Genomic DNA, 13,831 nt, shown 5'->3' with positions numbered 1-13,831 from the left:
ATTATCTATATTAAGCACGGTAATCAATCATATGCAATTTTCGTTTTGCAAGAGGTTCTTATATTCCTCTAGCATCTTACATCCCAGAGTTCACTCTATTTTATTGTAATAAAGCAAAAGGATTAATTCGAGCCTTAATTCAGAAACTGCTTCTATAATCTTCAGTTACAGTTTGAAGGGATTATTAGCGATTATCTATTACCCATTTTCCATTTTTATAAGGATTATGCGGCTATTTCGCTTCTGTCGTTCGCGCTCCTATATCGTCTCCGTCGTTTTGGGCATGCTCGCCTTGGTGCTCTTCGGTGCCTGAGGCGCCTTTTCAGTCTTGAGTATATTAGTATAGGATTTAGTAGTTCCCTCTAGGGTTGTTCTTATAATTGGTATAGGGATTCTCTGTGTAGACCCGGCTTATCTTATAGTCTTGATTATACCATCGATGCATGTAGACCTCAATATATCGTTATAGCTTAGTTTCGTTTTGCTCAGGGTTTTAATACACACGTTGATCGTGTTTACAATCTTTAGGGTTACTTATCGCTTTTTGTCCTTCTTATAGAATTGATTAGTTATTACTTTATAAATAGATTATATATTATTATTTCCATTTGCTTTAGTTATCGATGTGGTTGTCGTTGTCGTCATTAGAACGATTAGATCGCAACCCGATATGTTTGGCGGTGCGGACAGATTGTTTACAACCGTATATTGATGGTATTATGGTATTGTAAGATTCCTTCAATATGATTTGTTATAATATAGCTAGTATCCGTTGTGAGACAGCTATATATAACTTGTATAACTGCCTTTGTATTAGGGCAATAATGTTAGTTTTATATATAGAATGACTAGCCTTTTTATAATCTGTTCAATTTGACTAGTATAAAAACAGAATTAATGTATTTCTTAGCATCCAAACTAACCAAGAACTTCTTAATCACATTATTCAATTTGGATATTATTAAACCTCAATCTTTAATTAGATGATTAGATATATGATTTGATTCAAATCTCAAATTCAATTAATCTATTAATATCCAAATTATACAAGCAAAAGGAGCCTTTTATTGAATAACTTGACTAACAAATATTAAAAAGATCTAAGTTCTAAAGCTTTTCAATAATTATATATAGTTTGTGTAACTAGTATAACTGATTACAAATCAATGATTTGGTGGAGAGGATAAGTTCACTTTAAGGATAAAATATAAGCTCTTCAAAATCTAGCTTTCCGAAAGATACTAGGAGTTTTCAAAACCGTTCTAATTCTTTTAATAGAAATCGAATCGGGATAAAACCAATAAATATCCGATTAGACTCAAATATCAAGCAATACGCTTTTCGATTAATAAAACTCTTATTCAAATATCCAATCAATATCGAAAAAGCTATTTTAGCATACCAATACATTAATCGGGAAGTGATTAACACTCTTCAAAGAAAGCTATACAAGCTAATTCAACTCGATAGAATTAGGGAATCAATTGATAAAGAATTTGATTCATTCTCTTTTGAAATTCGATCGCGACGATCACGCCGCTGAAATAGTTCCTTATCTTAGCACGTCTAAATACCCTTAGGGAGGTCCAAAACAGACGTTAATTAATATAAATAAATAAATAAAATAAATTCTCTTTTGAAAAGATTATCTATTTTCACTTCCCTTTATGGAAAAAGGAAATCCCTTTCAAAGTTAATATTAGTTAGGCTTCAAAAGAAAATGTAGTAATACTCCACAATATTATTCTTAAATACAAAGATCAAAATACTATTTACATTTATACAGATACCTTTTCCACTAAAAAGGGAATAGGTATTGGTATAGGGATAGTATCAATATAATCGAATGATTAGATTTTATATCAAGAATAAATCAAATATTAAAAGCAATCAACTAGTTTATAATAAAGAGCTATATAGAGTTATCCAAGCTATCGAATATACTAGTTCAATTACTAATAGTAAAAAGAAGTTTAAGGTTTATTTAGATAATCAAATAGATCTTTTTTGATTGAAAACACTCTCAGATTATTTAGGATAAGTATATCAATTCGAGTAATCAAGATAGCCAAAGCTATTATAACTAAAGGATCTGAAATATCCTTGAATTGAATATCAGGGCATATATTAGTTAAAGAGAACAAATTAGTAGATAAGCTAGCAAAAGAGATTACTATAATATAATCCATTTCAAATAAAACCAGTTTCGGATTGTTAGGAATAATAATCAAAAATTCTCTTTTGATTAATAGAGTTCAATTCTCAATCAATATAAACTTAGATCCAATCAATCGGCATTAATTTATTCAAAGCTATTTCTATGGAAAATCGGATCGAAAATTAAGCTACTAATTAAAACCAGTCAAAATACTATTAGTGCATTTTTCCAATTAAAATTAGGTTATGGATATATCAAATTATATCTATATCGATTCAATTATTTCAATAATAAATGTATATATGGTAATATTGAGATACTGCAATACTTTCTGATTAGTTGTTCTATATACAAAACAGAAAGAAAAGAGATATTCCAGAATATATTATTATCGAAAATCATTATACATCTCTATTATATATTAAAATAGATATCGAATTAGCTATCAAATTTATCAATATTATCAAAATCGCTATAAGAATATAGCATCTAGCAAGGATTTTTGAATAAGAAGTAATAGAGGAAGGAATAATAATGGAAGAGGAGAGAGGAGAAGATAATAAAGAAGAAATAGTTAAGGAAATAAAAGAGGGGCTTGATCTTCTCATAATTTTTTGATTATCAGAATTTTCTTATTATATATAATATATATAATGAGCGGGCACTATTTCTTAATATTTGTTTTTATTTTCTTAATAAGAGTCATAACTAATATTATAAATCAAAAAGTTATCTATTGGGCCTATTGGGCCTAGCCGTCCTATATAGTCTAAGACTGAAGGTGGACGTAAATTCAATCAATCAATCAATCAATCAATCAATCCAAGCACCGCCGTCAGCCATCAACATCCCAATTCATATGTCACACACCGCATCAGGGAAGATAATGTCTCACACAACTTCCAACAAATAGCGAAGAACGCTTTCGGTAGTGGCACTTCTTTGACCGTATCCTCAACGGACTTTGAGACGGTTAAGTATGTGTTCACGATACCGAAAAAGAATACCAGAAGTCTATTCTTATGGAACAGCACTAAGATCTAGACTAAGTACATCATGCAAGGTATCATTCACTTCTTCTCAAACTTACGTACTGCACTATGGCGCTGAACCTCCACTGATTCTTGTCGGTCCACAAGCCGATCCAACCCCCTCAAGAGACCGATGTTCTATCTATAAATACGCATTCCTTTCCACAAATCCACGACAGCAAATGTAAAAACTTGTCAGATGTTCCTAGCCTTTCGAAATGGTCACAAAAAGACCAAGTAACTCGACGATGTAACATGCCACAAGTTGAGTCATTATCTGATAGGAGATATGGCGTCCACCAGCTTTCTTAAGATATCGTGCACTTGATATCAACACCAATCTTGTTAATTTTACTGTCCTGCTCGACGTTGACCCAGATTTGTTTGATTATCGCTTCTGCTGTAACTTCTATCGTTGCCATCCTTTTCATTGTGAATTATACTGGATTGGAAAGAAATTCTACCTCTTTCTCAACAATTAACCCATCAATGTGGACAGATTGAAATAAATAGCATGGCTAGGCACGGGAACTACCAGTCTTTCACAAGCGTCCTGGACCTCTCTTTTCTTGGGACATTCACAATGTCTAGAGAATATCGACAATTTTACTTATTCCTCCAGCAAAAACTAAATCTTCAAAAGTTAACACACTTTACCGCCATTATCAGCCACAAGCACAACATAATCCTTCTCCAGAAAACAAGGCAGATTCGCGAGATTTCGGGGTACTCTTCAAGTGGCTGGGGCAGGGTCCAGAAAATGGAGATGCGGGAAGTATTCTCTTGACGGAGCAAGCGTACCCTTATACTCCGCAGACAATGTTTCAGCACGAATGAAGCTACTGCGTCCAAGGAACTTTACTCCTAAAAGCTAGAGTTCGTGGGCTAGAGAAATAGTAAACTTTGAGCTGTTTTTCCTCAAGAATTCGTTGGGAAACTTTTTCAACGAGAAACTGTAAACGAGAGACACGGGAGGAGGATGGCACTTTATTTTAAGTCCAGCGAAGCCAGCCTTTGTAAGTTGTGAGGCGAAAGAATGCATTGATGCTCAGACGCGGTTCTGGGAAACCAATTCGGTCTGGGTCTCGATGTCAAGACTCTATATTATGGGACTGCAGGTAGATAGTGGTATGATACGAACTGTGTCGTCTGATTCATTGCCACCGAAAGAAAATTCGGTCATGAAGTGGTAACCTTTGTATGAAACCGAAGAAGTTAGCATTCAAGCTCAAGTCATTTGATATGATCAGTATGCTTTACTATCATTGATATGGATTTTAAATCAGTGGTTGATGAGTCTTGCTCTAAAAGTGCTGTGCGGACGCGCTAGTAAAGTCACAAAGTGATTAGGAACTCAATGCAGCATGCTTTTGGGCATATTGGACTTGAGTAATAAATTTTAAAGAGATCTTCTCAAGAATATAACCCACTGGTTCTCAGTATTTTATGCAAACTTCAAACAACGAATGCTGGATAGGTGGTATAGCATTGGGGTCAATCAAAAACACAATGGCACGAAAGTCCAAAACCCATATCTTTGCCCATGGGAGGACACAAAACCACAAAACCACGAACTGCTAGAAAACTAGACCGTCAATGTGGTTGACGATTCGCACAGTCTACCGATATCTACCTTGATGTCCACGAGACAGCAATGCGAGAATTGATGACGGAGCCAAAGATCTTGCGACTTCTGCGGAGCCACACAGCTTTTTGTCAAACTCAAGACCAGCCTGCAATGATGCAGAGAACTCTAGAGGCGACTCGAGAAAAGTCCTGAAATTACCACCTAGAGAGACTAGATAACATGGAGGTAGGTGTGCGTTGAGCGGCAGCAACATTGAAGACTGCACTTTGAAGTAGTTCTGCAACACAGAGAAGAGAGGGAACTGAGCGAAACATATGTTGAAGCGTGTAATACATCCACCAAAATGCAGCAGTTGCACATTCGGTATTGCATCCAGCAACATTGTTGAGATAGTGTCTGGCTTCAAAGGAAAGCCATAACAAAAGAGAGACCAGCATGGATTGAAGACTGAAACCAAGATCATGGACAGTTGTCTCCGAGGACCATTCCCATTCCCATTCCCATGAACCATTCTCATATCACATTGAAGGTGATTATCTCGGCGCCGAGAAGTACTAAGGTTTTCTCCCACAGATAAATTTCCAAATCAGTTCCAGAAATGTTCTTCCAAAAACAATCTCAGATCAACAACCTTTAACAAACTCAATTGGACTCTTTTCACATCCATTCCTTACCAATACCTCTCACCACATTATATCAAAGTCACGTATAAAACCATCATGAGTGCTCCAAATGAATTTCTTTGGTTGGGTAAACTCTTTTTGTTCAGATTAAACAACAAAGTCGTTGACACCTATGAATCTTGTAAGAAGAAGATTTTGGAGAAGGTCAACAACAAGAAAGTCAAGAAGGTTGACGTTGAAGAGGTTGAGGTTCAAGAGCCAACCACAATCATTCATGTAAGAATGCAGATTACTAAGACAACCTGTCCAATTTGTGGAGATCGTTTTCAAGTTTTGGCTCATTTTCGGGAGCGACTCCAAGCAACCGGCGGAGCGGAAAATTAGCGTCTTGGCTAAATATTACCGATCAACCCTCACGACCTCATCATCACCACCATCGCATCAACAACTCCACCAGCACTCTCTCTTTTTCTCGCAAATCGTCACATCGCAGTTCGTTTTTTCAATTCTCGCGAGTTTTTCGAAAATGTCTTTTACACGCGCCATTCCTCGCGCTACCAGCACCATCGTCCGCACACAATCAGCAGTTCTCAACCAAGCACGAAATTTGTCTATCACCGCAGCCCGAAAGTCAGCAGATCATGGTGACCACTATGAGCCACCGAGCGGATGGTTATTTGGAGTGAAACCTGGAGAGAAGGCCGAGAAAGAGGGATGGGAAAATTTATGGGTGTACGGGTTTTTTGGAACTTGTGCTTTTGGAATTGTGGGTTATGCGGTTAAGCCAGATACCTCGTAGGTTTTTAATTTCTTCATTTCTGGGGGATCTTAGTATGGGTGAAAGTTTGAAGGTGAAATGGTTGATTTTGGGAAAATTTGGTATGGACTGAAAGACCAGGGATTTTAAGAAGAGGGGTGGAGGGGTTGTGGCAAGAATGGAGCGAGGGAAATTGAGAACATGGGCTTCTACAGATACATGATCATACACAAAATACAAACAGCCGCTAATTATCATTCACAGGATACAAACATGGGCATTAGAAGAAGCACGCAGAAGGTTAGAAGCCGAGGGGATCTTGAAGGAGCCAGAAGACAAATCATAAACCATTATACTATTGGGCACGCAAGTTACAATGGAGAATCTGGAACTGGATGGAGCGCTCAAGGACGAAGACTGATGGAGCAGGGGAGTTGTACATACGAAGGACTGATGATGGAAGGCTATGAACATCTTGCGCAGAATTCCAAGATGTACGGGTTGCACGGAATATTATGCGTGCTAATAGAGCGAAGGAATATTATTGAGTTTCTTTTCTTTTCTTTCCTAAGGAACTTGGCACCAACATGAACTTACTGTGAATTTCGTTCGGCATGTGGTGAATAAAAAGTGAAAATTCTGGAACTCGATGAAAGACCCGCGTACCGCTCTTAAGGGTAGGATTGTTATCTGGTCATCATTGGATCTGATGACTCTTCAACCTCGATCATGTTTCCATTCGTCTGTTCAAACTCCGGCACAAGAATGCATTTCACAATGTGAATGTGAATTTGAAAGTTCAAAGTATGACTAATATATATCCCATTTTTCGCTTTTCCATTCATCCGGCTCTATGAATACATAGGTATACATATACAGCTCGTTAATTAGGTACAACATAACTCCACTCATGCTCTTCATCACCATATTGTCTAGCCTCGATCCATTCCTTCATCTTCAATGCGATCTCACCAGCTTCTTGATCTGGCCTCAATCCACACTCGACCAAATTGCCCTTCCATGAGATGTTCCTCACTGGACTGACGACTGCTGCGGTTCCTGCCCCAAACGCCTCTAATAATCTACCTTCTTTTGATGCATCTGCTAACTCACTCATAGTGTATTTACGTTCAGAAATAATCCATCCATCCTTAGTCAGCTTCTCGCGGGCTAAAGATAGAACAGAGTCTCTTGTGACACCTTCCAGAATAGTACCGTCTAATGGAGCGGTAACCAATTCCTTTTGACCTTCTTTATTCTTAATAGCCACAAACATGTTCATAGTTCCAACCTCGGTAACATACTCCTCCTCGCCGAACAACCATAAGTTTTGGTGGAACCCCCTCTTGGCGGCCTCTATTTGTGGCAAGATACATGGAGCATAGTTCGCACCCAATTTCTTGTCTCCAACTCCTCCAGGCCATGCCCTTACGGCATAATCTGTAGCTTCTAAGGACACAGCCTTGAATCCAGTAGGGTAATATGGCCCGACGGGAGAAGCAATAACATATAGTAAAGCGGAACCTGGTGGTCCAACACCTAATGTTCTTTGTGTTCCAATCATAGTCGGTCTCAGGTATAATGAATATCCTCTTTCTTCTGGAATGAATCGTTTCTCCATAGCAACGAATTTTGAGATCAATTCAATCATGGCGGATTGATCAAAAGTCGGCAGAGCAATACGAGCGGAGGATTTGTTCATTCGTTCCATATTCTTGGTAGGTCTGAAGAGCCGTACCTTTCCGCTTTTATCCTTGTATGCCTTCATGCCTTCGAAACACTCAAACGCATAGTGGAAAACGCAGGACGCGGGATCGAGGGAAAGGTTTTGGTAAGGAGTTATGCGTGCGGGTAACCATCCATCTGAAGCTGTCCATTCAATGCTAAGCATATGATCTATGGGCGGTCAGCAATGGGTAATTTTGTGAGATCTCCGAGGAGCTTGCCTGTAAACGATCTTCCAAATACCAATTCATTTGGGGGAAGTAGTTCATTAGGAGTAGTGTTTTTCGTTATAGTCAATTTGGTAGGGTCGATGTCTTGTAGCTTCGTCGTAGAAGCAGCTTCTGCTTGTATGCTGTATAATCTCGAAGAAGCCTCCCATCGCCTCAACACTCTTGAGCTCGGCTTTGCGAAAGCTGCCCCTCTTGGGAACAATTGACGAAGCATTTTGATCAATTTCAAAGAATAAAAAGTTGGGATGAACTTCGAAATGTGAATTGGGAAACTTGAGCTTCTTAAATGAGTAAGATCCCACCTATGCTTTGAAATGGTCCTCGGAGTCAGTCATTCAATCCTCAATGTCCAAAATAAATTTAGATGCTGTGACCACTTCCCGGCTCCGAATCGCGGAGTGCCAGCATAATCTTGTCCCATCAGATTGCAAGGATTAAAAAGATAACATTTAAATCTTATGCAGACTTATGTAAGCAATATGTCCCTGAAATCACAAGCTTAACACTCGTTGTGAGAGGTCGAATTCCAGAATAGATGTCCCTTTATTATTTTGACAAGGCTTACGATTTTTGTACACCCAGAGGGAGGAAACGGTTGCGAGACCACAACGAAATCATTCCACCGTCTATGAAAAGTCCAAGGGAAAATCAACAACAGTCACTTTAACGAGATCATACCAGTCAAGATAAGCTTCCTAACAATATAATTATCAAGGGTTTAAGGTTTATGCGCCAGAAGTTCGGACAATCCTTTGATACTCTAGTGTTGGTGGGAGGAGAGCTGCGAAGATGTTCAGTTCCGCGTTGAAGTCCTTCACCTCGAATATCAACTCGAACTACTCAGTCTCGTCCACACCCAGTTCATACTCAGGACCATGGAAAATATACGATGCGAAGAAGAAATCGACAGGAAAGACTGCTTCAGTCTTTGTCCTCGATCGCAAAGCCTTAGACGCACATGCAGGATCCTTGGGGCGATCGAGTGCTACCTCGATGAAGCGTGCGACTGAGGAGGTAATTGAAAGATTGAAGAAAGAAGCATCGTCTTTGGCAAGGCTGCGGCATCCTAGTATTCTGGAACTGGTAGAGCCGGTGGAAGAATTGAGGGGTGGAGGATTACAATTTGCGACGGAAACCGTAACGGCCTCGTTATCTGGCCTACTGCAGGAAAAAGATGAACAAGAAAGAGCTGGTGGGATTGGCGGACGCTCAAGTCGATATGTCACAGAGGATTCGGAAGGTGGCAGAAGGAGGAAAGAGGTTGAGATAGACGAATTGGAAATACAAAAGGGTCTTCTGCAGATCAGCAAAGCATTGGAGTTTTTACACGATAATGCTGGCCTCGTGCATGGGAACCTGACTCCTGATGCTGTGTTTGTGAATGCTAAGGTGGGTTTCTTAAGCATGTTTGCATATGCTGCGACTAATTATTGTAGTCTGATTGGAAACTTAGTGGACTCAGCTTTTGCAGTCCGCCAGACAATTCGACTAAAGCATCTTCAGTGCAACCGATTAATCTCTCTGAGGTTCTGAACATCGATCCTCGACTACCTCGTTCTGTCCAGATCAACCTCGACTACTGTTCCCCAGATTTTGTCCTAGACTCGAATTTAAATGTTTCAGCAGATATGTTCTCACTGGGTCTTCTCATTGTCGCTCTCTATAATTCACCTCATACATCACCACTGGAGTCCAACAATAGCGTATCTGGCTACAAAAGACTATTTACCTCATCTTCCACCATCCCTTCATCTAGCAATACCTTCTTATGTAAAAAGCCATTGCCGAGAGATATGACTGGAGAGGTACTACCGCGATTGATCACTAGACGTCCAGCACAACGTATGACCGCGAAAGAGTTTCAGGACAGCGCTTATTTTAATAACATTTTGATATCTACAATTCGATTCTTGGACTCTCTACCAGCCAAAACTCCTAACGAGAAGGCCCAATTCATGCGTGGTTTGTCCAGGGTGTTACCATCATTCCCAAAGAGTGTCATGGAAAAAAAGGTTTTACCGGCTTTGTTAGAAGAAATGAAGGACCGAGAACTGATATCATTAATTTTACAAAATATCTTCAAAATAATCGAATTATTACCCTCCGGAAGAAGGCCTTTTACCGAAAAGATCATGCCTAGGCTTAAGGAGATATTTTTGAATAACCCCAAACCTCCTACCGAGCGTGATGCTGCAAAGGAAGCTGGGTTGATGGTATTGTTGGAGCATATTCAAGTAATATCAGTCAATTGTTCGGGTAAAGAGTTTAAAGATGGTAAGATATTCGCCAAAGATCAGATGTATTGTGCTAATTGCCTTAGATATCTTGCCCATTGTAGCAATATCGATAGATTCGCCAACGCATGCACTTGTAGACGCTGCTTTACGAAGCTTGAATGTAGTTCTTCCTATCCTTGATTTTTCTACTATCAAGAATGAACTTTTCCCAGTCATCTCTTCGGTGTTCGCAAAGACCAGCAGTCTAGGAATAAAGGTCCGAGGGCTAGAGGCTTTTGTGGTTCTTTGTGGTGGCTCAAATGATCCAACTTCTAGCAATGATGGTCTGGATGGCATCGGGGGTGCCAAGAAAAACACATCTACCCCCCTTGACAAATATACCATGCAGGAGAAAATAATACCTTTGATTAGGGCAATCAAGACGAAAGAACCTGCTGTTGCAGTCGCTGCTTTAAACGTTCTTAGACAGATAGGTACGATAGCCGACGCAGAATTCGTTGCCATGGATATTCTCCCGATATTATGGAATATGAGTTTGGGGCCACTCCTGAATTTGCAGCAATTCCAATCTTTCATGGAACTCATCAAAAGCCTATCTGTTCGAGTCGAATCTGAGCAAACAAAGAAGTTGCAAGAGCTTTCCGGCAGTAACGGTGCAGGTGTAAGGGCAAACGGTACCGATGATTTCATGTCGTTTGGCGCCGCTTCGGCTTTCCCACCCGCCGTGGGATCGGATGATCCCGAAATGGATTTCGAACGACTTGTTAAAGGCGGAACTGGTGCACCTTCATCAAACAACGCCTTAGACTCCAGTTGGGATTCTAATCCTACAAGCCCCCACGCTCAACAAGCACAGTCGGCGCAACCAAAACCATCTTTTGCTTGGTCTACCCCATCGCCAACAGCGCCTACATACCCTTCCAACTCAATTAATAATGTCCTTCGGCCACAACAAGCAACATCACGAACGGTCACTCCAGACTTCTCAAGCTTTGGTGCTTTAATACCATCAGCTACTCAGTTCTCACAACCGCTTCAGCCGCAATCTAATTACTCAAATCCCATACAACCACAATCTTCATTCTCTCATCCCCAGCCTTCCTTCTCACAACCTCAATCCGCGTTCCCTCCGCCCAAACCTTCAACCTCAACTTTGAACTGGAATAGTGCAGCCGCATCCTCAACTCCCAACCCATGGGGCTCTACACCTACAACCTCGACTTTATCACCCATCTCACCCCCTCCTTTAAATTCCTCCTTCTCTTCAATGAGCAACTCAATGTCTTCACTTTCTATGAACCAAATGAATCAAGCCAGGCCCGCCTTGAACAGTTCTCAAAGCGCCTCGAGTGCGTTCTCAAGTTTTTCATTGCCTCCACCACCCAGTGCGGGGACTGGGGGTGCAGGTAACTACAGTGCATTTGGGAGTACTAGTGGAAGTGGGCTGGGAAGTGGTGGAATGGGAATGGGAATGGGACAGCAAAGGCCGGTTGTGCAGCAGCAGCAGCAACCACAGAAGAAGAGCGGCTTGGATGCATACGAGAGTTTATTGTGAGGCGGCGCGACTTCATATCGGATACGGGGTGAGAAGTGAAATTTACGGAGGCATGTGATCAAACAGGGATCTGCAATCAGAAGATATATATTGGGAACAGGATGCCAAACGGGAATGGACGGCTCGCGTGAAAATGGTTGATGGGAAGTTTGGAAGCGCCTGACAACTGGGTGCCGGTGGAGTTACGAGTATAATAGTAAATATATACCTAGCGGGCAGGAAAATGGATAGACATCGAGCGAGCGTGAAGTTGTTTCGGCGAGCCTTAGTCAAATATCTCATTCTTTTGAGTAATGTGAAATTTCGTGATATGTATTCTGTTTACATCAAATGATATCTCTTGAATCTTAAATTGTTTGTAATGCCTTCTAAATGTTTCCTGCGCTTCTATTCAAATGACATAGACTTGTACACCTGTACAAGGATAAAATGGCCCACTCATTTTTTTTATTCTCCATCCCACCTTCACAACCGGGCGAACGGATCTATAGTCCCTTCTCTGCGCGCATCTTTCTGAAGAAATCTGTTACTCCTGTGAACACGACGAGTAGAATACCTCCACCAGGTCCCAATCTTAGAACCTTAGGTAAGAATCCCTTGTATAATGCTGCGAAACCTTCCTCCTTCATGACCGTACCGAGAGCTGGCCAAGCCCAGTTGTATTTCGGTGCTAATCCGGCAACCTTGGGACTATTTTGAATACGCGATTTAACGACATCCATTGGTGTGTTGAGGATTGTACCGGTGGTACCACCGATTGCTCCGGAAATCATGTTGACCATCATTTCTTGCTTCTTACTGTCGGGCTTGGGCATCAATGCCTTGACTTGGAAGATACATCCAAAGTATCCGGCGTTCCATAAGATATGCCTCCACATTGTACTTTCCAATCCGTTGTAAAGAGCTAATGGACCCTCGGCCTTTACAATCTTGGTAACACAATCAACCATTCCACTGTATTTTCCGGCAGAGGCGCGATCTTGTAGACGGATCTTGACGAGCTCGAAGGGGACGACTACGAAGGATTCAGTAGCTCCGGCGGTAGCTCCAGTGAGAATGGAGAGGGATTGGTTCATTTTGGCGACACCGAATATATCACGGTAGAACTTTCCCCAGGATTCGTTGGCTGCAAATTTAGTGGCACGTTTAGGAGCCTCCATTAGAATTGGGGCTTCGATTCCGCGGTATAGTCGTGAGACACTTTGAATGAGACATCAGCGCCCATCTTGAGATTGATGGGTTAGTATTACTGGGGAGTTTATACCCTTCATTCTTTATGATCTTTCTGAAGCAATCCACCATGCCATTGTAGCCATCTGGCCCCGCGGAGCTGGTCTGCAATTGTCTATCCTTCCGTTAACGTTCTTTCTGACATCTACTTAATGTACTGGCGCAGAGGGACTCAAAACTTACACTCTAGTCTTACGACATCTAACGGGTACCTGCACGAGTCAGTATGATGCAGTAGCAAATGCTTGTCTTATGTTGAGGGGCACTTGCATAATAAGAATCTATCGCAATGGCACATAATTTAGTTACGTGGTTCTATAAGTTTCGTATGATATGCAACAGAGAGAACTTACTTCAGATACACCGGCGATCGCACCTATATTGTCTTTGTGAGTCTCAATTTCATGATCTGGGGTGAGGGGTAAAACGTACCAGCAGCGAACTGGTAAACGAAGGGAAGAGGCTTTTCGGTCGACATGATCGCGATTGGGACTATTAAATGGTTAGAAATGAGTACAATGCCCTTTGTAGAGAGTTGTGTCGAATTTGATGAGTTATTAGTACAACATACCTTGATCTAATTACCTATTATCTGAGCTGAGCTGTCGCTGTTGAGAAATTATTTTGATCTCGTGTAATCTGTGTGATGACAATCTTATCAACCCCAGGGGTTCTAAGCTCTTCCGCTGCTTCTCCA

General features: G+C 40.8%; 5 protein-coding genes across 5 annotated transcripts; 3 read left to right on the top strand and 2 right to left on the bottom strand.

Annotated features, from left to right (window-relative positions):
• Positions 1-5,496: 5,496 nt before the first annotated feature.
• Positions 5,497-5,784, top strand: EAF02_012166 (uncharacterized protein; the record flags this gene model as incomplete). The annotated part of the gene is made up of 1 exon (XM_038908214.1): positions 5,497-5,784. One exon carries the CDS (start codon positions 5,497-5,499, stop codon positions 5,782-5,784), a length of 288 nt encoding a protein of 95 aa, XP_038751997.1.
• A 142-nt stretch (positions 5,785-5,926) lies between these two features.
• EAF02_012165 (uncharacterized protein) lies at positions 5,927-6,503 on the top strand (the record flags this gene model as incomplete). Its single annotated transcript, XM_038908213.1, has 2 exons — positions 5,927-6,195; positions 6,422-6,503. The coding sequence occupies 2 exons, from the start codon at positions 5,927-5,929 to the stop codon at positions 6,501-6,503; spliced, it is 351 nt and encodes a 116-aa protein (XP_038751996.1).
• Positions 6,504-7,040: 537 nt separating this feature from the next.
• EAF02_012164 (uncharacterized protein) lies at positions 7,041-8,326 on the bottom strand (the record flags this gene model as incomplete). The annotated part of the gene is made up of 2 exons (XM_038908212.1): positions 7,041-8,053; positions 8,104-8,326. 2 exons carry the CDS (start codon positions 8,324-8,326, stop codon positions 7,041-7,043), a joined length of 1,236 nt encoding a protein of 411 aa, XP_038751995.1.
• Positions 8,327-8,901: 575 nt separating this feature from the next.
• On the top strand, positions 8,902-11,904 carry EAF02_012163 (uncharacterized protein; the record flags this gene model as incomplete). Its single annotated transcript, XM_038908211.1, has 3 exons — positions 8,902-9,501; positions 9,549-10,386; positions 10,433-11,904. 3 exons carry the CDS (start codon positions 8,902-8,904, stop codon positions 11,902-11,904), a joined length of 2,910 nt encoding a protein of 969 aa, XP_038751994.1.
• Positions 11,905-12,389: 485 nt separating this feature from the next.
• Positions 12,390-13,612, bottom strand: EAF02_012162 (uncharacterized protein; the record flags this gene model as incomplete). Its single annotated transcript, XM_038908210.1, has 6 exons — positions 12,390-13,104; positions 13,169-13,249; positions 13,318-13,346; positions 13,401-13,415; positions 13,488-13,510; positions 13,567-13,612. The coding sequence occupies 6 exons, from the start codon at positions 13,610-13,612 to the stop codon at positions 12,390-12,392; spliced, it is 909 nt and encodes a 302-aa protein (XP_038751993.1).
• Between the last annotated feature and the right edge of the window lie 219 nt (positions 13,613-13,831).

The sequence above is a fragment of the Botrytis sinoallii genome (assembly GCF_014898435.1).
Source record: "Botrytis sinoallii strain Bc 23 chromosome Unknown BSIN_043, whole genome shotgun sequence".
NCBI classification, from domain to species: Eukaryota; Fungi; Ascomycota; class Leotiomycetes; order Helotiales; family Sclerotiniaceae; genus Botrytis; species Botrytis sinoallii.
This window is presented reverse-complemented; position numbering and strand designations above follow the sequence as displayed.